General features: G+C 37.1%; 1 protein-coding gene across 1 annotated transcript in view; it reads right to left on the reverse strand.

Annotated features, from left to right (window-relative positions):
• Positions 1–10,210: 10,210 nt before the first annotated feature.
• The window catches only part of CWF19L2 (CWF19 like cell cycle control factor 2), a 120,196-nt gene continuing 104,369 nt past the window's right edge, over positions 10,211–26,037 (reverse strand). Inside the window, exons 15-18 of the mRNA XM_001102590.5 lie at positions 21,767–21,922; positions 19,027–19,107; positions 14,086–14,187; positions 10,211–10,900 (exon numbers count right to left, since the gene is read on the reverse strand). Coding sequence (XP_001102590.2) covers positions 10,757–10,900; positions 14,086–14,187; positions 19,027–19,107; positions 21,767–21,922 — 483 coding nt within the window. The 3' untranslated portion in view covers positions 10,211–10,756. The remainder of the gene's footprint in view (positions 10,901–14,085; positions 14,188–19,026; positions 19,108–21,766; positions 21,923–26,037) is intronic.

The raw sequence follows: 26,037 nt of genomic DNA on the forward strand, positions 1-26,037 counted from the left end.
ACAAATAGTATACATTGCACAGAAAATAAACAAAGCAAATATAATAATAAAATTTTACATCAGGCTTCAAACCAAACATTCAGTCATATGAATGATGAGTGGGCTTGACTCACCTATTTAGCTTATTTCAACTTGGCTTACAAAGCTAGAACCAGCAGTATACTGTATACAAGAAACAGAGTGATGTAAGAAGACTAAAAATAACGGATGGACAACGAAATATAGGGGAAATGAAAACAGTAAGAAAATAGGGGAGGTGATCGTGATATTAGGCAAAGTAGAATCCAAGCCAAAAAAATATAAATATGACCCCAAATCTCCTTTTTTTTTTTTTTTTTTTTGAGACAGAGTTTCGTTCTTGTTGTCCAGGCTGGAGTGCAATGGGGTGATCTCAGCTTACTGCAACCTCAGTCTCCCAGGTTCAAGCGATTCTCCTGCCTTAGCCTCCTGAGTAGCTGGGATTATGGCGCCCACCACCACACTCAGCTAATTTTTTGTTTTTTTTTTTTTTGGTAGAGACGGGGTTTCACCATGCTAGCCAGGCTGGTCTCAAACTCCTGACTTCAGGTGATCTGCCCACCTTGGCCTCCCAAAGTATTGGGATTACAGGCATGAGTCACTGTGCCCAGCCCAAATTTCCTTTTTAATTCTAAAATCTGTTATTCACAGTAAAGACCTAACATGAATATGCATGGTACCAAATAACACTGCAAACATCGTTATGAAGCAAAAGCTGCAGGGGATGCAGGAAGACAAAGATAGAAATGCATCAATAATGGGAGATAATAACAAGCCACTCTCACTGTAAGACAAAATAAGTGGACCTTTTATTACCAATACATTCTCATTACTCGTTAATGGTCTGATCAAATTTTTCATTTCTTTAGTCATATGGAAGAAAGAGCAAAACTGAAGGAGATACAATTGTTAGGCTGTTATAGTGATCCAGAAGAGAGATAAGGAGGCAGTCTGAAGAGAGGGCATACCAAAGAGGATAGGGAAGATGGCAGAGATGTTAAGAAAGTATGTGGCTCATATAGATTCTATGGTTTTAGGAATTCATCCATTTCTTCTAGGTTATCCAGTTTGTTAGCATATAATTGTTCATGGCAATCTCTTATGATCCTTGGTATATCTGTAGTATCATTTGTAACATCTCTACTTTATTTTCTAATTTTATTTTAGCTTTTCCTCATTTCTTAGTCTAGATCAAGGTCTGTTAATTTTATCTTAAAAACCGTTAGTTTTGTTGTTCTTTTCTGTTGTTTTTCGTTTGTGTTTCATTTATTTCTGCTCTGATCTATATTGTTTCCTTCCTCCTACTAACTTTGGCCTTAATTTATTCTTCTTTTTCTAGTTCCCTAAGATGTAAAGTTAGATTGTTCACATTCTTTCTTCTTTTTCAATATAGGTGTTTATTGCTATTAATTTCCTCTTGGGACTGCTTTGGTTGCTACCCATAAGTTTTGGCATGTGGTGTTTCCATTTTCATTTGTCTCAAGACAATTTTTAATTTCCCTTTTACTTTCTTCTTGACTCACTGGTTGTAAGGAGCATTTGGTTTAATTCTACATATTGTGAATTTTCTGACATTTATCCTATTATTAACTCCTAATTTCATACCACTGTGGTTGAAAAAGATACTGGATATGACTTTAATCTGCTTACATTTGTTAAGTTTTGTTTTGTGGCTTAATGTATGATCTATTCTGGAGAAAGTTCTGTGTGTGCTTGAAAAGAATGTGTATTCTGTTGTTGTTGGATGAAATGTTCTGTATATATATCTATTAGATCCATTTGTCTAAAGTGTGGCTAAATTCCAACATTTCCATATTGATTTTCTGTCTGCATGATCATGTACATTGTTGAAAGTGGGTATTGAAGTCCCCTACCATTATTGTATTGCAGTTTATGTCTTCAGATCTTTATATCTTTGCTTTATATATTTAGGTGCTCTGATGTTGAGTGTATATATAATTGCTATATCCTCTTGAATTGATCCCTTTATCATTATACAATGACCTTTGTTTCCTTGTATACTTTACTTAAAATCTGTTTTACCTAAGTATAGCTATCCCAGTTCTTTTGGTTTCCATTTGCATGGAATACATTTTCCATTCCTTTACCTTCGAACTGTGTCTTTTTTTTTGTTTGAGATGGAGTCTCATTCTGTCACCAGGCTGGAGTGCACTGGTGCAATCTCGGCTCACTGCAACCTCCAGCTCCCCTGCCTCAGCCTCCTGAGTAGCTGGGACAACAGGCGTGTGCCAACACACCCAGCTAATTTTTGTATTTTTAGTAGAGACGAGGTTTCACCATGTTGGCCAGGATGGTCTCAGTCTCTTGACCTCATGATCCACCCGCCTCGGCCTTCCAAAGTGCTGGGATTAAAGGCATGAGCCACCAAACCCGGCCCAATCTATGTGTCTTTAAAGGTGAAATGAGTGTCTTGTATTCAGCATAAAATCAGGTCCTTAAAAAATCCATTCAGTCCTTCAAAAGAATAGTGATGTCTTTAGTTTGGAGAATTTAATCCAATGATATTCAAGGTGATTACTGATAGGTAAGAATTTACTACTGCCATTTTGTTGTTTACCAGTTGTTTTGATAAATCCTTCATTCCCTTCTCATCTCTTGCTGTTCTCCTTTGTGATTAGATTTTTTTTTGAGTGATATGCTTTGATTCCTGTAGTTTTTTTTTTGAGTGATATGCTTTGATTCCCTTTTTTTTTTCTTTTTTTTTTTTAATCATTTGTGTATCTACTATAGGTTTTTGCTTTGTGGTTACCATGGGACTTACATAAAATTCCAGCAATGACAGGCTATATTTCAAGCTAATAACTAAACTTGATCATATAGAAACACAATTTTATGTAGTTTTATGTTTTTGATGTCACAATTTAAATCTCTTTATATTGTGTATTACTTAGAAAGTATTGGGGCTATTATAATAAAAGTTTTGTCAGCCGGGCTCAGTGGCTCACACCTGTAATCCCAGCACTTTGGAAGGCTGAGACGGGCAGATCACGAGGTTAGATCGAGACCATCCTGGCTAACACGGTGAAACCCCATCTCTACTAAAAATACAAAAAATTAGCTGGGCGTGGTGATGGGTGCCTGTAGTCCCAGCTACTCGGGAGGCTGAGGCAGGAGAATGGCGTGAACCCGGGAGGCGGAGCTTGCAGTGAGCCGAGATCGTGCCACTGCACTGCACTCCATCCAGCCTGGGAGATAGCGAGACTTCGTCTCCCAAAAAAAAAAAAAAAAAAAAAAAAAAAGTTTTGTCTTTTAATCTTCTTACTAAAGAGACGTGATTTACACACCACCATTACAATATCTGAGTATTCTGAATTTATCTATGTAATGCTTTTACCAGTGAGTTTTATACTTTCATATGTTTTCATGTACTAATTAGTGTAACTACTAATTAGTGTAACTAATTAGTTATTTCAGCTTGAATAACTCCCTTTAGCATATATTAGTTTCAGGCAGGTCTAGCGGTAATAAACTCCCTGTACAGCTTTGTCTGAGAAAATCTTTCTCTTTCATTTCTGAAAGACAGCTTTGCCAGGTGAAATATTCCTGTTTGGCAGTTGTTTTTCTTCAGCACGTTGAATATATCATCCCACTCTTCCCTGGTCTGTAAGGTCTATCCTGGGAAATCTGCTGTTAGTCTTATTGATACTGTCCTTAATATAACATGCTTCTTTGCTCTTGCTGTTTCCAGAATCCTGTCTTTATTATAACATGCTTCTTTGCTCTTGCTGTTTCCAGAATCCTGTCTTTAAGTTTGATTATATGTCTTCATATAATCTTATTTAGATTGAATCTTACTGGAGACCTTTGACCTTCTCATAATAGTATATATTTATATCTTTCCCCAGATTTGGGAAGCTTTCAGCTATTATTTTTTTCAAATCAGGTTTTGAAAAACCCTCATCCTTATTTCTATAATACATTTGTTATCTCTTTTGATGATGTCTCATAAATCCTGTAGGCTTTCTTCATTCCTTTTCATTCTTTTTTTTCCCTCCTTTGACCATATATTTTGAAATAGTCTATCGAGTTCACACATTTTTTTTCTCCCACTTGATCAGTTTTGCTATTTTCTTTATTGCATTTTTCATTTCATTCATTGTATTCTTTAGCTCCCAAATTTGTTTGGTTCTTTTAATGATTTCAACCTGTTAAATTTATCATTTTGTTGATTTATTGTTTTCCTGATTTCATATAATTGATTCTATTTTCTTGAAGTTCACTGAGATTCCTTAAAACAATTTAAATTATCTGTTAGGCAGTTTATAGTCTCTATTTGCAGCTTTTAGGAAATTATTGTTCTTTTAGTGGCGATATGTCTCCTTGATTTTTCATGTTTCTTGTTGCCTTATGTTGATGTCTGTGCACTTGATGGGGGTAGTCATCTCTTTCAGATTTTATGCACTGGTTTCAGTGGGGAAAGCCTTTCCCCTATGAGAGGGTGCTAGGCCTCTGGCTGGGTGAGGTGCAGTGGTTCTGGTTCCAGACAGGACACAGCAGTATAGTCTCCATGGAGTTCTGTTAGCTGAGGTCAGTGTGACAAAGATTGCAGGGATCCTCAGCAGCTGATACCATGAATGTCCACAGCAGTGGTGAGGGCTATTGGGATTGTCAGTGGCAATGGCTGCTAGTTTCTCCCAATCTCTTATTCTCCCACCAATGAATCTTTGGACAATGGGATCTCTTTTGGCACACGGTCTGACTTGTGTGCCTGCTCACAGTGGCAGTGGTACAGGTGTCTGATGAGTGGCATGTAAAGCAGCCATGGAGCCAAGTCTTGAAGTATGAGCATGCAGAGGGACTATGGCTCTGGGATCCAAGGCATTAATGGCACTAGTGCTGGGATGAAGGCACCCCCACTTCCATGTTGGTGCTTATGAAGTAATGGGTAAGCCATGGAACCTGGGACAGGACTATGGGCATGAATAGAGCTACAGTGGCTCCAGGGTTAGGGGTGCCAGCTAGCTCTCTACGGCAGCTAAGTTTGTGCCCAGAGCACAGGCATGCACAGAGAGACCTTGGCTCTGGGGCCCACACATGATCTCGCTTGCTATGGTTCTGGTGTATGAGACATGGGTACACACAGTAAACCCTCAGAGTAAGGGTCAGCAATGTGGGCACCTGTGCAACAGCCACAGCTCAGAGGTTGGGGGCATGCACAGGGATGGGAAATGTGGTAGCTCCAGTCCCAGAACAGCACAAGAGCACCTGATTCTTAGGGGTTATGGGAGTGTGCAGCCACATCTCCCTCTATGGGTTCCTGGACACGAATGGCTGTTGGTTACCTCTGTTGCAAAAGATGCCACTGTCCTCTGCCGAGCAGGCTGCTGGGAGCCACAGCAATTTACCTGTACAGCTTATACCAATATCCTCTGCATTTCTTCATTCCTAATCATCTCCTGGTGCCTCAAGTATGCCAATTTCAACAGCAATCCTTTCTGTGAATATTACTCTTCTTCTTTTTTTCCTTCAGTATGTTGCTGCAGATTCTTAAATAGATCCTTGAGCACTCTCAGGGCTATTCTGGTTTGTGAATGGCTATTTTTTTTTTTTATGGGGAGATTAAGGCTTGTAGATCTACTACTCTGACATATTGGTGACATCACTCCCAGGACTTTCTTAAAATGCCAGTGAATAGATTCTTAAAGTGGCCTCCATTATATTCTAATCTCGGTTTTCACATCTTTGTATGACTCCATCCCCTTAAGTGTGAGGAGGACCTGTGACTTGCTTCTAAGCAATACAGTAGTGCCCTCTTATGTCTGGGGGATATGTTCCAAGACCCCTAGTGGATCTCCGAAACCACAGACAGTACTGAACCCAACTGCCATTAATTGGAACACATTTCTGTTCATGTCTTCCACCCACAAATTTAATGCTTTTCCAGTCTTAACCAAGCACTTATGCACTGTGACTGTAACTTTTGCAGTTTGAGGTGTGACAGCAAAACTAGCACAAATTTCTTTTTCCTTCTTCACAATTTCAGACGATTTGTTCTTATAGATCTTAGCAATCTCAGCATATAATTTATTTTCTTTCATTACTAAGCCAAGAACTTTCACCTTTTCATTTAAAGGGGACATTTTATAACTTCTCTTTGGCATATCTAAATTGCCAGCTCTTGTGCTTTGTGGCCATTATTAAAATAAGGGTTACTTGAACACAAGCACTGAAATAACACAATCGATCTGATAATGAAGATGACTACTGAGTGACTAATGGGCACATAGTGCAGACGACTGGATATATCTTTATTCCTATATATGTTTTTTAGCTTTGTTCTGGAATTCAGTTAAGTGGCTTGGAAAGAGTTTGATCCTTTTGTCTGTTATATTTAAGATTTGTTTGTTAAGACTACTAGATTAATACTCAGTCTCTGGAAAATTATTCTGTATTACTATGACAATTATTCTATACTACTACTACCACTATGTGTACTCTATCCAATTCCCAATCATGACATTTTCCACTCTAGCTTGTGGAAAATGTCACCTCTAACTCTTTTAGCATAGGTCAGTCTTGGCCTAGTCTCGAGTAGTTTCCTCAAGGCATGCACTAATCAGTGCACAGATGCTCAAAGGTGACCCTCTGCATACTTCTAGTGTTTTCTCTCTGTAAGGCAATCCTTCCTTCCTCTAGTAATCTGTTTTTCTGACTTGGTCTATCTGGGCTCACAGCTCCATTTCCTCAACTTGGATAGTCAACAAGCTGTTTCCCAACCTTGGACTACAGCTTGGAAACTCTCTCAAAGCATTAAGAGAGGACAACTGTAGGACTCATCTCATTTGTTTCCCATCTCACAGGGATCACTGTACCTTGTTGTATGATGTCCCATGTCTTGAAATCATTGTTTCATATGCAGTTTGTTGGTTGGTTGTTTTAGGCAGCAAGGTAATGGGGCCACTATCTTGTCTGGAAGCGTAATACTTGAGCTACTTCTTATGAAAAAGAAAGGCTGACTCGGGGTTAAAACAAGAGCACAGAGGACAGAGCAAAGAGCCACAGAATTTTCTCATGAAGCAGGACAGAAGACCTAATCAAGAAACTGGCAATATATGCTTAATTTTAAAATTTCTAGTGAACAGTGACTGCTATAGTCCTCCTATTTTCTTACTTTTCCATCAGTGTGCCTATTGCACTTAATGCATGTTTCTCTTACTATTGTGTTTGGTGAGTGTTTGTGTGGAGGGGGTGCAGATCTTATGTCTCTTAAGTTCACAAATCTTCAGACTGAGTGGAAGCATACCTGAGTAGTTTCATCTCCATCTGGGTCTGCTTCAGAAGAGACCTAAACCTCAAGCCTAAGCCTAATGACTGACTGGGATGAAATTTTCTTGAGAGGATCTGAATATATTTTCATGTGGGAGAAATACAAATTTGTGGCCAGAGGGTAAACTGGTGTTTACACTCCTTCTCTCAAGAGGCAGAATTATGACCCCACTTCTTGAAAATACATGGGCTCTGTGACAACTCTGACACACAGAAAAAAATGACACTGTGACACTATCTGGGCCCAGGCCCCAAGATGGCACCTTCTACCTCTTATGTCTTGGAACTGTCCTTTGGAATGGTTGTTCTGGCAGAAGCCAAAGCCATATAGCAAGTCCAACTGCCATGAAATTGCTATATATGGAGAAAGTCATGCTAGCTAGTCCCTAGCTGCTCCAGTCATTCTAGCCCAGGCACCAGACATGTGAGTGAAGGAGCCATGTTGAATATTCTACACCAGCATATACCATATGGAGAACAGAGGCCCTAGACATATAGCTTCAGTCATCTCCAGATGTTTAAACCACTCTAGCTGAGGCCCCAGACACCATGAAGCAGAGGCATATCATCCAGCTGAGCCCTTATCAAATGCCTCACCTATAAAACACTAGATATAATAAAATGGCTATTACCATAAGCCACTAAGGCAGGGAATTTTTATTCACTAATGTATCCCTTACATGCAGAACAGTGACTGGCATATTAAAGACACTGAAGTACTTGTTGTAAGCCAACTTAAAAATGGTATTTCTAGATCACCTAGAAAGTGAGTGCAATGGATAAAAAATAAGGTTTGAAAGTAGGCATTTCAACATTTAGAGGCTGAGGAGATGAAGAGGAACCAGCAAAGGAGACTGAGAGAATACAACTAGTAAGAAAGAAGAATAAATAAGAAAGTGTTCTAGAATCAAAGTAAAGAAAGTGTTTCATAAAGGGGAAATGATCAAGTATGTCACGGATATGCTGATAGATAAAGACGAACACTGAACATTAATTCTGGATTTGCTAGTGTGGAAAGTCACCAATGACCTTGACCTGAAGAGTTTAGTAGAATAATGAGGATGAAGTTTGACTTCATCCTCACTGCACTGAGAACAGAATTAGAATGGAGGAAGATAAAACAGACTTTTAAAAAATGAGTTTCCTGTCAACTGCAGAAAGGACCAGAGGGGAGATGCAATGCCAAGATTTGCTGTTGATATATTATAAAAATATTTTTGCATGCTAATAAGAATAATCCTGCAAAGAAGAGAAAAAAATAATAATACAGAGAAAAGAGGCAATTTAGTTGTTGAGAAGGGATAAAATCCAGCACATAAATGAGTGTATTGGTCCTAGATAAGAACAAAAAAAAAATTTATCTGGAATTAGGAAGAGAAAAAGTAGAGTTCACAGGTATGCATGCAGGTATACTGATAAGACGTGCTACAAATTTCCTTCTATTTGCTTCTATTTTCGCAGTAAAATAGGAAGCATGGTCATAATCTCAGAATGAAGAGAGGGGAGATGTGAAATAGTCCTTTAGCACTGTACTCAAATATACTTGGCACATATCTCACTTGAGAACTTATCACATTGTGCTGTAATTATTTACGTACATATCTCTTTTTCCACTACATTATAAAATAATTTAAGGTATAGGAAGTACTTTTCATTTTTGCATTACCAGCACATAACACAGTGCTCTACAAACAAATGTTTGTTAATTTGTTGATTGAATAAATTAGTGTTACTGATTCAAGATTTGGGAGCAAAGTCAAGAGTTCTAAAATAGCAATCAATAAAATACTGTCAAACATCTACTTGATACATATGCCTAAGTGTACGTTGCAAATATTCAAAAACTGAAAACATTAAACTTCAACTTATTTATGAAATTAAAAAAAAAAACTACAGACAGAACACAAACATTTTGTTTTTTAACATATTAAGGAAGTAATGAGATACTAACATAAAACGTAGAGACATGGATGAAGCTGGAAACCATCATTCTCAGCAAACTATCACAAGAACAGAATATCAAACAACACATGTTCTCACTAATAAGGTGGAGCTGAACAAGGAGAACACATGGACACAGGGAGGGGAACATCACACACCGGGGCCCGTCAGGGGGTGGGGGGGCTAGGGGAGGGATAGCATTAGGCGAAATACCTCATGTAGATGACGGGTTGATGGGTGCAGCAAACGACCATGGCATGTGTACACCTATTTAACAAAACTGCCCGTTCTGCACATGTACCCCAGAACTTAAAATATAATTTAAAAAAGAGAAAAAACAATGTGTAGAGCTGTAAGTTACACTGGAGTATACCTCACACTGAATCTAGGTATCCAACATTTCATACAAAAAGGTTCAGCTTCCAAAAAGTCAATAGCTGAAAAAAAAGTTACTACAACAATAATTTCCATTAAAAAAAAAAGTAGGAGCACTCAAAACATAAAAATCCTATACTTACAAAAAATGACTATGGTGTGAGTTGAGAACAAGTAAAAATTACGTTCCTTGGATCAAGTAAGGGACAACAGAATGCCCCATACTCTCATCCAGGCATTCACACCTGCAATCCCAGCACTTTGGGAAGCTGAAACAGGAGGATAGCTTGAGACTAGGAGTTCAAGGCTACAGTGAGCTATGATTGGGCCACTGCACTCCAGCATGGGTGACAAAGCCAGACTCTGTCTCAATAAATAAAAACAAAACAAAAAGATAAAAACTCTCATTACTTAAGATTTTAAGACAATCAGTACAACTCAAAACCAATGATTTAGCTACAAATTTTAACTTTCATGCAAACCCCAAACAACCCTAAAATGTGTTATTTGGAAGTTACTTTTAGAACCATCAAAATTCAAAGATACTATTTAAAAATCCAGAAATAAAAACAAATTTGAATCATACATATTTTCAGTATCATTTAATTCTTTAATACTTTGGGGACATTTCCTTTTCCTTTAACAAAAAGAATAGAAGTGATACTATATACTGCTAGCAGAAAATTAAGAGCTTTTCTATAAAATCCTATGAAATTAAAATTAAATCAAGTCTTATTTTTAAAAATGCAAAAGAAGCCAGATAATAGACTTAACGACCATGAAGCAGACCCACTTCCCTCTGAACCAAGGATTTCCTATGCTTTCTAGATATCCCTTCAGAAAAGGCCTTCTCTAAATTAACTGAACAATTTGGAATATCAAGAAGTAGGTAGAGAGCAGGAATGTGAGCAGATCATCGAATAGATGTTTTTACTCCATGATGACTAAAATGAAGTCCATAGAAGCAGGTGAGGAAAAAAATAACACAATCTCCTGATGTGCAGCTGTCACAGACCCAGAGCAGTCTGCTGCTGTGACTCTCTGCCTGCGACCTGAGGGTCAGGTGCTTCATTAGATGCAGTGGAAATAAAACTGAACGGGATCTGAAGAGAAATTTTAAAATGGAAGGTACACCTCAACAGCTTTTACTTTTGGTGAAGTCATATGGCTTCCACCACTGAGCAAACTGCAGTGCTTTTTTCCTCTGATCCTCAAAGCTTTCTCGGATGCCTTTCCTCCAAAGTCTTGGTTCTATATCCAGCATCCCACCTATGATTTCCTTTTAAAGAAAGAGAAAAGCACAAACACAAGCATGTATAAATAATGAAAACATAAACTACTTCTGTTTATTCTGCTATAAAATATAACAAGTAGTTCTCCATGACAATGTTCAAGCATAAATACTAGTTGAAGTTAAAAAAATGTTTTCAATTAATTCTAACTATGCAAACCGTGTGATTCTAAGAGTCCAAGATAGCCGCACCTCCTATCAAGCAATTTGTCCATTTTGCTGCTTATTAGCACATCTACTAAATGGTAAAAAAGGGGAGGCAGAAAAAGTGAAATTTAATTAATTTGATCTCTATTAGAGGCTCCGGTAAACAATTCTGCAAAAATGTTAATCAACTTGTAGCAATTATTAACTTTATTGCTCAACTGCAGGTGAAACCCAGGCTAATGTTCTCTCTCTGCTACCAAGTATATTTATAAATTAGTTTCTTCCACTATTAGCAGGAAATCTTTTTTTCAGGAAACAAAATCCTATTGTAATACTAGTCTAAGTAAACCTATCGATAGAATTAAAAATTATATATTACTTTCATTTAAAAAATCACATTCTCAAGTCCTGTAATAAATGGCTTTTTGGTTATCTGCGTATTATTTTTGATTTCCTTCATGATCCTCTTCCTGTGCTGTTAGCTATAGAAATAAATCAAATTTAGTCATGTGAGTATCCATGTAAGAAAGACATGGGGGAGACTCCTAATGCTTACATGCTTAGAGGGAGGGCAGTATGGTAACAAAGAAAAAAAAAACACAAAAAACAAAACAACAACAACAAAAAACAGACTAAGGATCAAATTCTGCGTAGTCAGTCTAGCTCCACTGGACTGTGTGGTGAAATCCTGCACAAAGCACATAATCTTTCAGATGCAGGTTCTTCATCTTACTTGGGGACCTACTATGCAGAAGCAAATGGCATTTATGTTGTAGGGGCTACAGAGATAATACACAGTTGTCTTCAGACAGAATAGAATCTGGAGCTGTGGTGGGAGCCGTAATAATCCAGCTATGCAACAGACTGTCTCATAAAGTAGAAGGTAAGTGCCAAAGCAGACCATTTGGAGACTCAAAAACAAAACAAAACAAAAATCTAGTTGTTGGATAGACCAAGAGATGCTTCATGGAAAAGGGAATCTCCTATCATCAGGGAAGGGAAATAAAGGGGTCAACAGAGATAGTAGAAAAGAGAAATGGGGCAAATTTAGATTTAGTTCGAGAGCTTCTCAGCATTGGTCCAAATAAACAATGTAGTTTAAGAAAGCCTAGCTTATAAAAGTTTACCTAAAATTGTCTATAAAATACCAAGGTTTGTCTTATCTGTACCATATAAGCTTGACTCTTGTTCTGTTATCAAAGCAGCTGTTAATGGAAAGACTGCCCCCCTAATCTCTTCTAGCTCTCTGAACAACTGCTTCAGCAGCAGACTGCAGGGAGGTCTCGAGCCCACAGGCTATTTCTTAAAAAGCAAATTTTGAGGAAAATGGCTCAGTGACACAATGCTGACAGAGAAAATTTACTTTTAACTCCAAAACTGTATCATATAAACCAGAATGCATGAATAATATGTGAAGAGAGGGCAATCTCCCAGTTTAATATATACAACTTTTAAAAACTGGATATTTTAACTTTCTTTTTTCTTGGACCAAGTTTTTTTGTTTGTTTCGTTTTTGTTTTTAATAAATCCAGCCATAGAGTTTCTAGTTATAAAGCTCTACTGAGTAACAACAGGATTTTTCAGAACAGTGGGAAAACATTTCCTTCTAGTTAAGAAAAAATTCTGAACACCTCTCAAACAACTTTCTGTAACATGTTGCAACAGTTCAAAGATGCATGTAACTTTGTTATGCTGGTTAAACCATTAAGATCAAGAGCATTAAAAAGTGTTGAATCAGGCCGGGCGCGGTGGCTCAAGCCTGTAATCCCAGCACTTTGGGAGGCCGAGACGGGCAGATCACGAGGTCAGGAGATCGAGACCATCCTGGCTAACACAGTGAAACCCCGTCTCTACTGAAAAATACCAAAAAAAAAACTAGCCGGGCGAGGTGGCGGGCGCCTGTAGTCCCAGCTACTCGGGAGGCTGAGGCAGGAGAATGGCGGGAACCCGGGAGGCAGAGCTTGCAGTGAGCTGAGATCCGGCCACTGCACTCCAACCTGGGCTACAGAGCGACACTCCGTCTCAAAAAAAAAAAAAAAAAAAAAAGTGTTGAATCAAACCTCTGGAGTTGAGATTCCTCTTGAGATATTTCTACTCATTGCAGAAGATGGTCCTCTGCAGGAGATGAAAGTGGGGAGCAGGGTGGAAAACAGGGAATCCCAAGCAGAGCTCATTAAGGCCCCTCTTTTTTAGAGGGCCTGACTACATAGGGATAAATACGAGTGGAAAGGCCTGATCTACACTAGATGAAAGGCTCACTTCTAAAACTATCATTGCCCAGATTACTTTTAACTGTTTCAGTTACTGCATTAACTTTATTCCACTTCTTGACAGTAAGTAATAAAATTCTGAGATACTTTGTATACTTTAATTTAAAGACTATACACCACAGAATATAAGAAGGCAACTGTGGCAGTGGATCAAAAGATCTGTATGCTAATATCTGCCCAGAAACTATCAGCGTAAAATGAGTCATGTGTTCTTCTTGGACTACACCTTGCTTAATTATAAACGAAAACGAGAAAATTTGTTCTCTAGTTCAACCTTGACTATATGCACCCCTAGTTCTGTCACTTACGAGCGCATTACCCTGGGCAAGTTACCTAATCTCTCTGTAGCTCAGTTTCTTCATTTATAAAGTGAAATTTATAATAATATCCACACAATAGGATTATTGTGAGCATTAAATGAATGCTTAGCTCAGTAGCTGGCACAGTGTAAGCCCTTAATAAGTTTTAGCAATTATCATCATTCTCAACACAAGCCTGGCTGCCTCCAAAAACAACCATTATAGTAATTGTTGACACTGTCAAGAAATGTTTGGTTCCAAAGTAACATTCCTGGCTCTGTTATATACATTCCGGGATATTTTTATTAATAGTCGCTAGGTATTCTCTCTCTAAAAACTGGGTGGAGCAGTACTCACCAATTTCTTTGTATACTGTGCCCAAAGTTTTTATTTCCCTTCAAAAGAAAAATGTTACCAAATTGCTAACTCTGGGATTTTATCAAATTTGTGAGCATACCTTTCCAAAGTAATGAGGGAATTTGTGCTGATCTTCAATGACATGGGCAAACCCTCCATGAAGGCCAAAATCCACAGAGAAGTAAGGTAACCCTCTGGGTACCTAAATAAACAGACAAATCACAAATGGAATGTAGTAAGAAACCAGAAAGTTATATTTAATCCCTCCCTTCTTTGGAAGGACAGTAATCTTAAGCATTCCTCAAGACAAATGTATAAAACGAATTTCCAATTCTAGAGATATTTAAACAATGACCTAACTTTCTGAGTAAAATATCTCATTTTGGTAGCCTTTCAGCCAGATAGTTCATCATTATCTATGAATTATAATCAAATCCAACTATTTTGCTGTCCTTGGGGAAAACCAAGGGGGAAAACTATACTTTTAAAAAATGCAAATGCAGAATAACTTCCCTTAGACTACACAAATAGAGAAGAAGTATATGCCTTCTTGTATTCTACTCACAATGCAGAACAGCAAGAGGGACCTGGCCACATACTTATAGCTCTCCCTGAATCTTTACAGTTACATATTTATCAAAGATAAATTATATAAAAACAATCATAATTTTTTATGAGCTAGTGAAGTGGATACAGCAACACTTAGTTTACCAGTCTTATTTCAAAATATCTCCAGGATTAAACCCCTACTGTCTTTTTCTCTCCCTTCCTTACTCCTTCCTTCCCTCCCTCTCTTTCTCTCTCTATACACACACACACACACACACACACACACACACACACACACACACACACACACACATTTTAAACTATCTCATGACTAGGAAAAGCCATAAATTCTTGTTTTCTCTATCAAGTAAGTAAATTCCGTGTCCTTGCAAGTTTTGCTTCAAAGCCCAAACTTTGCCACTAGAAATTATCCAAGTAGGTCAATTTATAGCAACATTTCTCCTCTCTAATCCCCTCATATAGTCTGCACTTACTTATTTGAGCACTGAATCACACGGTCCTACTTAACTATACAAATTGCGTATTGTGTCCTTTAAAAGGTACAACGTGGGAGGGCACAGTATGGTATAGTGGAAAGTGGTCACCTTGAAATCTAAGGCAACTAAAATTAGGGCTTATAAAGTTGTTCATGTTATTTAAAAAGCACAAGTAAAAATCTGTTCACGAAATAGTATATAACATTAAATACAGAGAAATGGGTTACCATTTGTGGCTTTAATTTTTCTATATTTCCACATATTTAAATATAATAATGATGTTATGATCTTGACTATTAGGAAACAGCAAAATAAATGAGACAGACAAGGCTCCAATTGCAACTCTGATTCTTGTAAGTGTGTTATCCCAGACAAGTTAATTAACATCTCTGAGTCTCATGAAAAACATGAAGAAATGCCCTAGTCCCCAATTTGCCAAGAATATACTGCCTTAGGTGACAAAAGGGACTTTGCAGATATTATTAAGGATCTTGAAATGAGGGGATTTTCCTGGGTTTTCCAAATAGGCCCAATGTAATCATAAGGACACTAAAAAGAGAGAGATAGGAAGGTCAAAGTCAGAGAAAGATGGAAGATACTACACTCTTGGCTTTGAAGAGGAAGGAAGGGGCCATAAGCCATGGAATGCATGTGGCTTCTAAGAGCTAGAAAAGGCAAATGAAAGGATTCTTTCCAGAGCCTCCAGAAGGAATGCAGGCCTGCTGACACCTTGATTTTAGCCCCAAGAAACCCACTTTGCACTTGCAATCACCAGATTTTTAAGATAAATCTGTGGTGTTTTAGGCCAATATGTTTGTGGTAATTTCTTACAGCAGCAATAGGAAACCAATATACATGCCAAAGCTCAACAACCTATGGCATATATGCCAAGATGGCACAATGAACACACTACTACTTTCACACAAAAGGCAACTGCTGCCACAAGGTTCTCTATTCTCTTCCTGCAGGCTGCAAAAGGTACAACCTGCTGCTTGCTAGAAGAGTTGTTAGCAGGCATTGCGAAGGCTCTAGTATCAAAGCGTATGTACATTTAGCACTTTTTCTGCACTGGCCAGTCAGAGGAAATGCATTTGGAACTCTGGCACCACTCTTTAAAGGCACTGACAGAATTAAAGCAAAACTTTTTATTTATGGTAGAAAAATAGAAGTATTTGGATTTTTCACTTTTATTCCAGATGTTACTCCTGACTTCTTATAAGTATCCTTGAGTTTGAAGGCCTCTGGTAAACCCACATTTTTGTGAGAAGTGCTTTCCTTAGTTTACAACATCAATTTCTAAATGTTGGATGTTTTTTCTATTGCTATAGTTATCACAAAATTAAACTTAAAATACCATTTTTTAAAGTTCAGAAAGAATTCTCATGCAATCTCACTAAAACAGCCTTGTGAAAAATGACTGCTTTTCTTGACAGTTACTTATTATCATGCAATTCCTCTGCATTGAACACTCAGATCTGTTTTTTCTGTTTATTTCCATGAACTTCACATTACACTGAAAAGAAAGCAAATGGGCCAGAGAAAATGAAAAAAATGGGCAGATAAAGAGAAGCTTACCTTCATATAGCAAAGAAAAACATAAATTTGTAAAAATCAGAATGGATTACATATACATGAATCTCTATTATAAGCCAAGAAGTTACACAGTGAAAAAAAATCACCCCACCCTCAAGAATGCAGGCAAAATATTTCATGAAATTATTAAGGACGTAAAGTTTTCAAAAAAAGTACAATAAGTTTCTTTCAGAAGTAATAATAATGTTAAAATAATTCAGTATTGTTCACTTCGTGTTCAAAAATATTTTCATTAATTTTTGAAAAGATAATGGAAAGTTTATTAACTAAAAAGTGACCTCCTTTGGAATAATTCTTATATACTCTTCTCATTCTCACTTCCATCCATATAATTATAAAATCTTAAAGCTAAAGGGGGCTGGGCACAGTGGCTCACACCTGTATTCCCGGCACTTTGGGAGGGGGAGGCGGGCAGATCACGAGGTCAGGAGTTCGAATTCAGCCTGACCAACATGGTGAAACCCCATCTCTACGAAAAATACAGAAATTAGCCAGGCGTGGTGGCGCACACCTGTACTCCCAGCTACTCGGGAGGCAGAGGCAAGAGAATCGCTTGAACCCGGGAGGTGGAGTGATCGTCACTGGGCAACAGAGTGAGACTCCATCTAAAAAAAAAAAGGTAAAAGGGATCTCAAGAGGTTATCTGGTTCATCCTTCATTGACAGTGAACCTCAGCTAGTCTCAGATATAATACTAAGTGATGCCTTAATAAAGGCAATTGCTGCTATCTTTGAAATGCTTTAAAGTTGAATATACAACTGCCATTTTTACAGGATCTGTGTTTCCTATGTTTCATAATGTTAAGTTAAAATATTAAGACCTCCTGGCTACTTAATACAGGCACTCACTGAGCTTTTAAAAAAGAAACAAGTAATAAGTTACTAGATAGTTCACCAGTAAGAAAATGTATATACAATATAGAAAATGAGGACTAATACATCAAATTTTTTCTCCTTTGAAATATTTTCAACCGTCATTAAAATTGTGTTGTGAAAGAATACTTAACAGCAAGAGAAATTGTAACATGAGAAGTGAAAAACCTAGCACAAAAGATGTATGTACATTAAATGCCTTTTTCTATAGGCACATAAAGGAGGGAAGTAAACAGTACATTTAGAGTTTCTGTTTTGTTCTACGTTGTTTTTTAATATGTTGTCTGGCCCAATTCACCAGCAGAGAAGAGAAAATGATTATAGACAATGTTTTACCTCTAAAATAAAACCATGTATCTTGAATAATGTAATAAAATGGAATCTTTTGACTGGAATATAATAAGTGTAATAAGGAATCCTATTAGTTATGTGACATGTAACAGGAGTCTGGCTTTCCAAAAGAAGAAATGGGGGAGAAGTATTCCAGAGACACCTATTAGAATAGGGACTGGCAAACTTTTTCTGAAAAGGACCACATAATAAAATATTTTAGGCTTTGCAGGTCATACGTTCTTTGCAGGGACTACTCAAATCTGCCCTGGTACCATGAAAGCAGCCATAAGCAATACATAAGCAAATGAGTATGGTTGTGTTCCAATAAAAGTGCATTTACACAAACAGGCAGAAGACTGGGTTTAGAGTGCAGGGCTTGAGTTGCCAACCCCAGGACTAGACTATAAGCTCCATCAAGTCTGGAATCTTTCTGTTTTGTTCCACTATGTACCAAAAGCATCTTGAACAGTGCCTGGTAAATATTAGGCACACAATAAATATTTGTAGAATAAACTACTTTTTGAACAGAAAAACAAAAAGGAACTACACTTCTATTAAATCTCTATTCCATTTAATTTGTATTTCTAGAAAAGAGAAAAAATCATTACCAGACATGCTCAACTTATGTGTAACTTGTACATAAAAGTTGATCTACAAATAAAGATTAAACTATGAGGTATGATTAGGCAAGTCTCCAAAAGAACCCACAATCTAACTCAGCTACTATTTTATAGTTTTATAGGAACATAATAGTGAACCTTTGTATAAGAAAAAGAAAATGAGTTCCAAATTTAAAATGGAACCTCTAGGAAAATTTTTCTCTCAGTATAATTGCAGAACACTATATTCCAAGAAGGCCCTTCTCACCACTTGTCCCTAGGGGCTAGGAAGCTCATCACAGGAGTTCTCAATGGCAGATTCTAATAGCTGCCATAGCCAATTACAGGGACTACAGTGGCAGAAGGCCAAAGGACTGTTTCAGGAAGAAACATTCATGTGAACAAATAAAAACCCTCTACAAACAAATAAGCATTTTCTAGACCAGGTAGGATAAAAATAACTTCTTCATTTGTGGAATTAGTAATTTTGCCTTCAGTCACTCAACCAAATGGTCCCTTTCTCAACCAAGACATGGAAATTAATAAACATCCTGAGCACTAGGGTAATTTCTTTTACCAGGAAAAAAATGATACTTACAGACTTTCTGATATCTTTGGAAGAGAGATCTATCAACTTCTTGTTCATGGACCACTCTTCATCAGATTCCATTATGGCTTTCTAAGAAATATCCATTTGTTAAGTGAAAAAAGAACATGTAAGTAAATAAAAAGAGACAGTTTATAACAAGTAATATAACAAATTAATTATGGGGTATATTATACATAGTAGGCCATTATTCTGAACTGATTAAGGCTTTAATTTTAGATATTTAAAATACGAACTTCTTAAATTTTTAAAATCCTACCATTAGCCAAAGATAATACTCTTTTACTCATTAACTGTTGTACTAACGAGCTCAACTTTACATGACAATCCTTAATAAGACCAATCAATTTAATATGAAACATAATTTGTGACCATAAATTTCAATCTATAGCACCGCATTCATAAAGATTACTAAATAAATTAATTTAGTTTTACTGCTCTTCTTCCAAAAGGCAACAGAGTAATTTACATGCTTTCTGGCAACCAAGGACTTGAACTATTTCTGCTCATATAATGAAGAAGTAAAAATACAGGAAAAAAATGTGCTCTAGAAAATAAAGCCAATTTTTTAAAAGTGCAGGAAGCATAAGTCTATTTCAAACAGATAGCAACTTAACTTTGATTGCATGCAACTCAACGCTTTTATTTACCCCTCACACATTTTAAGTTTTTGATGTCAGAATTTATATAACTACAATTTGTCAATTTGTAATTTAAAAAACAAGAATTTTTTTAAACGCAGGGAGAAAATACATATACATGGAATAAGACTTCCTATGCTAAGCAATGTAACTGCTATTTATGGTAAATAAATATTTAAAAGAAAAGCCAGAGTGATAAATATAAAATAACCTCATGTTTTTACAGTACTGTTATTAACAAAGCAAATTTTAAAGATAAAATAATAATAAGTTCAATTTAAATAGAACAGATACAGTGTTATTCCCTATTTAAAAGGTACCAGTTGCTTGGCTTGACACTGTAATATATAGCACATTCAATATAAAAGCATCTTCAATGATCACATAAAAGATTTAGTGTAGGCCAGGTGTGGTAGCTCATGCCTGTAATCCCAGCACTTTGGGAGGCTGAGGCGGGCAGATCACGAGATCAAGAGATCGAGATCATCCTGGCCAACACGGTGAAACCCCATCTCTACTAAAAATACAAAAATTAGTTGGGCGTAGTGGCGGATGCCTGTAGTCCCAGCTACTCAGGAGACTGAGGCAGGAGACTCGCTTGAACCCGGGAGGCAGAAGTTGCAGTGAGCAAAGATCAGGCCACTGCACTCCATCCTGGAGACACAGCGAGACTCTGTCTCAAAAAAAAAAAAAAGGTTTAGTGTGGTAAAGTGATACACCATTCTAAGAGATGACATTTCTGTCATCCCATATGAGCAAAAGTGGCTGCTCTATGTTAGGTCACATTCCTCAAATGACTCTAGTCACAATCATCTAGGACTCTACTGAGGAAGTACAAAATTAAGCACTCTGAAAAAAGAAGTATAATAATCTCTTTTCAACTAAGTTTGGTCAACACAGGACTGGCATGGGTCTTTGGGATTATCTGGCTTATTCTCTTATACTTTAATAGCATAATTTTTCACATCAAATAATCAGGTTGTCTTTAAAGATTTCTAGAAAGAAAGTAGAACTTTACCAATTCATAAATCTTAACAGATTTTATAATTCTTTTTCTTGGAACTTACAGTTCATATTAATAAATTTTATCATTCCATGCTGTCTAAACATTTTATATGCAATCTTCTTATACCAGCTCACAAAACACTACTTTCCTTTATCTTTGGACATGTTGCTATTTCATATATGGTTCTACATTTACACATCTATATTAGTCTATAAATTACAACGTATTCAGGTCAGGATCAAACACATGCTATTTTATAATAGCTCTCTGAATACCGTAAATGACACTTCGTTGGTTATGAACTCTAGCCATTATCGTATGTCCAAAATTGCATATCATGGTTAGAAATTTTCCTTTTTACAAATAGCATGAAATATTAAATGCTAAAACTTACAGCAATAACTTGCCTCAGCATTGTAATGTGTACTATTTGTTGTTGTTATCTTTGGTTCTAGTGTATTTCAGTAATCAGTTTTCTAGAGTTGTGACTATAATTTTGACTTGAAAGTACCTCAAAGTAAAATAATGATTTCATCTGAGAAATGGGAAATTATTATAAGTTACCATTTGATAGTATATTCATACGCCTAAATAAGCATGCTTTTAAAAAGGTCAAAATCAAAACTTTCTTCTGAGAGAAATTTATACAGCAGAGTATTTTGTGCTTCCATTTCTTTCTTTCTTTTTTTTTTTTTGAGACAGGGTCTTGCTCTGTCGCCCAGGTTGGAGTGCAATGGTGCGATCACAGCTTACTGCAGCCTCCGCCTCCCAGGTTGAAGTGATTCTCCTGCCTCAGCCTCCCGAGTAGCTGGGATTACAGGTGCCCACCACCATGCCCAGTTAATTTTTTGTATTTTTAGTGGAGATGGGGTTTTACCATGTTGGCCAGGCTGGTCTTGAACTCCTGACCTCAGGTGATCTGCCCACCTCGGCTTCCCAAGTGAGGCACTGTGCCTGGCCTTTTTCTTTATATAAATTTTGATGTAAGTATATAGGAGAAAAATACATTAATCAAGACAACAATATTTGTAAAATAGCACTGTAGCAAAAAATAAGCATATATGCAAAGACTACTTATAAATACCTTAAAATAGATGGGAGCCATGTCGCCCACTTCCTTGGGGAGAGGAATGCATTCATAAACCATGTGGTACTGTTTCTTCATGCCCATATTAGTTTCCAAAAAGATGCAGTCTAATCCTTTATCTTCAAACATCTTTACCAATGATTTTCTGAACATCTGAAACAAAAGAACTACGTAAAGAAAACACTCAAAGGTGATTCAAAATAACACATTTTCAAGAGATTTGAAATATGAAAACTTTAATAAAAAAGTACAAATCCCTTTAAAATGAAAAATAAATAAATAGTAATATCTGAACTCTGCAATGTTATAGGTGCTTTACTTTCTAAATCTACTATATAATTTCATATGTTTAAGCAAGATTCTTTTAAAAAACTGAAACCCACTATGTATATATTAGAAATAGTTTCAGTAAAATGAAAGAAAGAAGAGATAAAAATCAAATTTAGGTGGTAAAATATGAAGAACTGCCAGAACAATCATAGGAAAACATCCATAAGCCAAAAGAGGTACTCTGAGCAGATGGGCATCCTTAAACTCAGAAATACATGAGAATTCACTCCCAATTGTTTTCCTATGCTCATAGCATCTGCATTTGTTGGTTCCCTATTTCTGCTGACCTATCACTAACAACCTTGCATATTCAGGTAGTCCTCTATTTTCACATATAATGAAGTCCTATAAAGTATATGAAAGCCAAATACACTAAAGTTGAAAATAGGGTTCTCTCTTCCCAAGGAACTAACCATTATTATACAACTATATACAACTATACATACACATATAATCAGTTGTCTTTGTGTGTGTTGTGTGTGTGTGTATTTCACACTCCTAGGCCTAAGGGGCAGCTGTTTGTAGAGGGTGGCTGAACGGAGCTGAGTGGTCCAGGATGTCTGCATGCATTCACATGACATCCCTTATAATACAGGATGGAGCTAGGGATTGAAAGAAAGGGGAGCAGGCTGAAGGCTGGATGCCAGAGCTCAGTTCTGTCCACATCACCATGTCTTACTGTGAACCCCTCAAGGTGTCTAAGAATTCTGGATGGGCGCGGTGGGTAATCCCAGCACTTTGGGAGGCCGAGGTGGGTAGGTCACCTGAGATCAGGAGTTCAAGATCAAGGTGGCTAAGAATTCTAAGCTAAAGTTGGCCTTGTAAGATGTTATGAAAGTATATTCAAGTAGGAAGACAAAATGTATTTTATTTAGATTCGTCAGCTTGATTTATAACTTTTTAATATTTTGTTTAAACATTTTGTTTTGAGGTAATTACAGATCACATGTAGTTAAAAGAAATAATACAGAGAGATTCCATGTACCCTTTACTCAGTTTCCCCAAAGGTAACATCTTATAAAACTATACTATAATATCACAACCAGGATATTGACACTGATACAGTCAACATTGAGAGCAATTCCAACACCGTCCATAAAGATCTTGCCTGTTACCCTTTTATTTCCTCTTCTTCTTTTATTTTTACAGATGTGGTTATGCTGTGTTGCCCAGGCTGAAGTACCAGTGCTATTCACAGGTGCAATCATAGCATACTACAACCTCATAATCAGGCTCAAGCAGTCGCCCCCCATTAGCCACCTGAGTAGCTGGGACTAAAGATGTGTGCCACCATGGCCAGCTCCTGTTACCCTTTTACAGTCACAGTCATTCCACACCCTACCCAGTCCCCATTCCCCCTTCTTCTGCCTTCACCCTTAATGTGTTCCTGGTTTCTTTAATTCTGACATTTCAAGAATGTTACATAAATAGAACCATGTAATCTTTTGAGGTAGGCTTTTTTTTTCTTCAACTGTTAAATTTTAAGTTCAATGTCACATGTGCAGGATGTGCATGTTTGTTACATAGGTAAACGTGTGCCATGGTGGTCTGCTGCACAGATCATCCCATTACCTAGGTATTAAGCCTAGTAACCATCAGCTATTCTTCCTAATGCTCTCCCTCCTCCCACCTCCCACCCACCGACAGGCTCCAGTGTGTGTTGTTCCTCACCACCATGTGTCCAGGTGTTCTCATCATTTAGCTCTCGTTTATAAGTGAGAACATGTGGTGTGTGGTTTTCCGTTCTGGCATAAGCTTGCTGAGGATAATGGCTTCCAACTCCATCCATGTCCCTGCAAAGGACATGATCTCATTCCTTTTTATGGCTGCATACTATTCCATGGTGTATATGTACCACCTTTTTTTTTATCCAATCTATCATTTATGGGCATTTAGGTTGATTCCATGTGTTTGCTATTGTGAATAGTGCTGCAATGAACATACGTGTGCATGTATCTTTATAACAGAATGAATTATATTCCTCTGGGTATACACCCAGTAATGGAATTGCTGGGTCAAATGGTATTTCTGCCTCTTTGAGGAACTGTCACACTGTTTTCCACAATGGTTGAACAAATTTACACTCCCACAAATAGTGTATAAGCATTCCTTTTTCTCTACAACCTCACCAGCATCTGTTGTTTTTTGACTTTTTAATAGTAGCCATCAGGCTTTTTTCAATCAGCATATTCTCTGGAGATCTACCCAGGTTGTTTCATGTATCAACAATTCATTCTTTTTCATTGCTGAGTGTATTCCTGAAATGGATGTACCCAGTATGTTTAACCATTCACCTTTACAGAATATCTGGGATATTTCCAGTTTTTAGTTATTACAAATAAAGCTGCTATGAATATTTGTGCACAGGTTTTTGGGGAAATATAACTCCATTTCTCTGGAATAAATGCTAAGAAGTGCAAGAGTTCAGTCCTATGATAGTTGCATATTTCATATTTTAAAAAACTGCCAAACTGTTTTCCAAAGTGGTCAGACTATTTTACATTTCTACCAACAACAGAAGAGCAATTCTGTTTCTCCATATCCTGGCCAGCATCTGGGGTTGTCAATGTGTTTTATTTGACATTTTGATAGGTCTAATTTATCACTGTGATTTTAATTTGTATTTTCCTAACAGCATTTTTATATGCTTATTTGCCATCTATTAATATATATCCTCTTCGGCAAAATGTTTCTTCATGTCATTTATCCTTTTTTTTTTTTTTTCTGAGACGGAGTCTCGCTCTGTCACCCAGGTTGGAGTGCAGTGGTGCGATCTCAACTCACTGCAGACTTTGCCTCCCAGGTTCAGGTGATTCTCTCACCTTGGCCCCCCGAATAGCTGGGATTACAGGCATGCACCACCACACCCGGCTAATTTTTGTACTTTTAGTAGAGTCGAGGTTTCGCCATGTTGGCCAGGCTGGTCTCCAACTGCTGACCTGAGGTGATCCACCCGCCTCGAATTCCCAAAGTGCTGGGACTACAGGTGTGAGGCACCGTGCTTGGCCAACTTTCTAACTGGACTGTTTGTTTTCACTGTTTTGACATTCTAGATATAAAAATATTCTTTACATATTCTATATACAAATCCATTATCAGGTATGTGGTTTGCAAATATTTTCTCCTAGTCTATAATTTGTCTTTTCATCTTCATATCAGAGTATTTTGCAGAACAAAAGTTTTTAATTTGACAAAGCTCAATTTATCAATTTTTGTTTCCATGGATTATACTTTTGGTGTCAAGTCAAAGAACTCTGTGTACCCAAGATCTTGACAATTTTATCTTGCTTTTTCCCCAAAAGTTTTATAGTTTTGCACTTTACACTGGAGTGCTGTGCTCCACTATACAACGGAGGGTTGTGTTCCGTTTTGAGTTAATATTTATATAAGGTATGAGGTTTAAGCTGATACTCAGTTTTTGCTATGCATGTCCAATTGCTCCAGCACCATTTACTGAAAAGGCTATCCCTTTTCCACTGAATTGCTTTTGCACCTTTGTCAAATTCAGTTAAGAATATTTGGTTGTGTCTATTTCCGGGTTCTCTATTTGGTTTAATTAATCTATATGTCTATCCCTCCACCAGTATCACATAATCTTGATTACTGTAGGTATGTAATAATCTTGCTTATTATATATCTCCAGTAATCAGGTAAGGCTGATTCTTGCAACTTTATTCTTCTTGTTCAAAATCGTTTTCACTATTTTGATTCCTTTGCCTTTCCATATAAAGTTTACAATAATTCTATCTATACCTATAAAAAATCTTGCTGGGATTTTGATAAAAATTGTGTTAAACTAGTATATTAATTTGAGAAAGACTGTCATCTTTACTATGTTGACTCTCCTAATCCATAAACATGGTATATCTACATTTACTTTATTTTTGAAATTTCTCTTATCAGTGTTTTGTAGTTTGTAGCATACAAAACATGGACAT

The sequence above is a fragment of the Macaca mulatta genome, chromosome 14, assembly GCF_049350105.2.
Source record: "Macaca mulatta isolate MMU2019108-1 chromosome 14, T2T-MMU8v2.0, whole genome shotgun sequence".
Taxonomy (NCBI): domain Eukaryota; kingdom Metazoa; phylum Chordata; class Mammalia; order Primates; family Cercopithecidae; genus Macaca; species Macaca mulatta.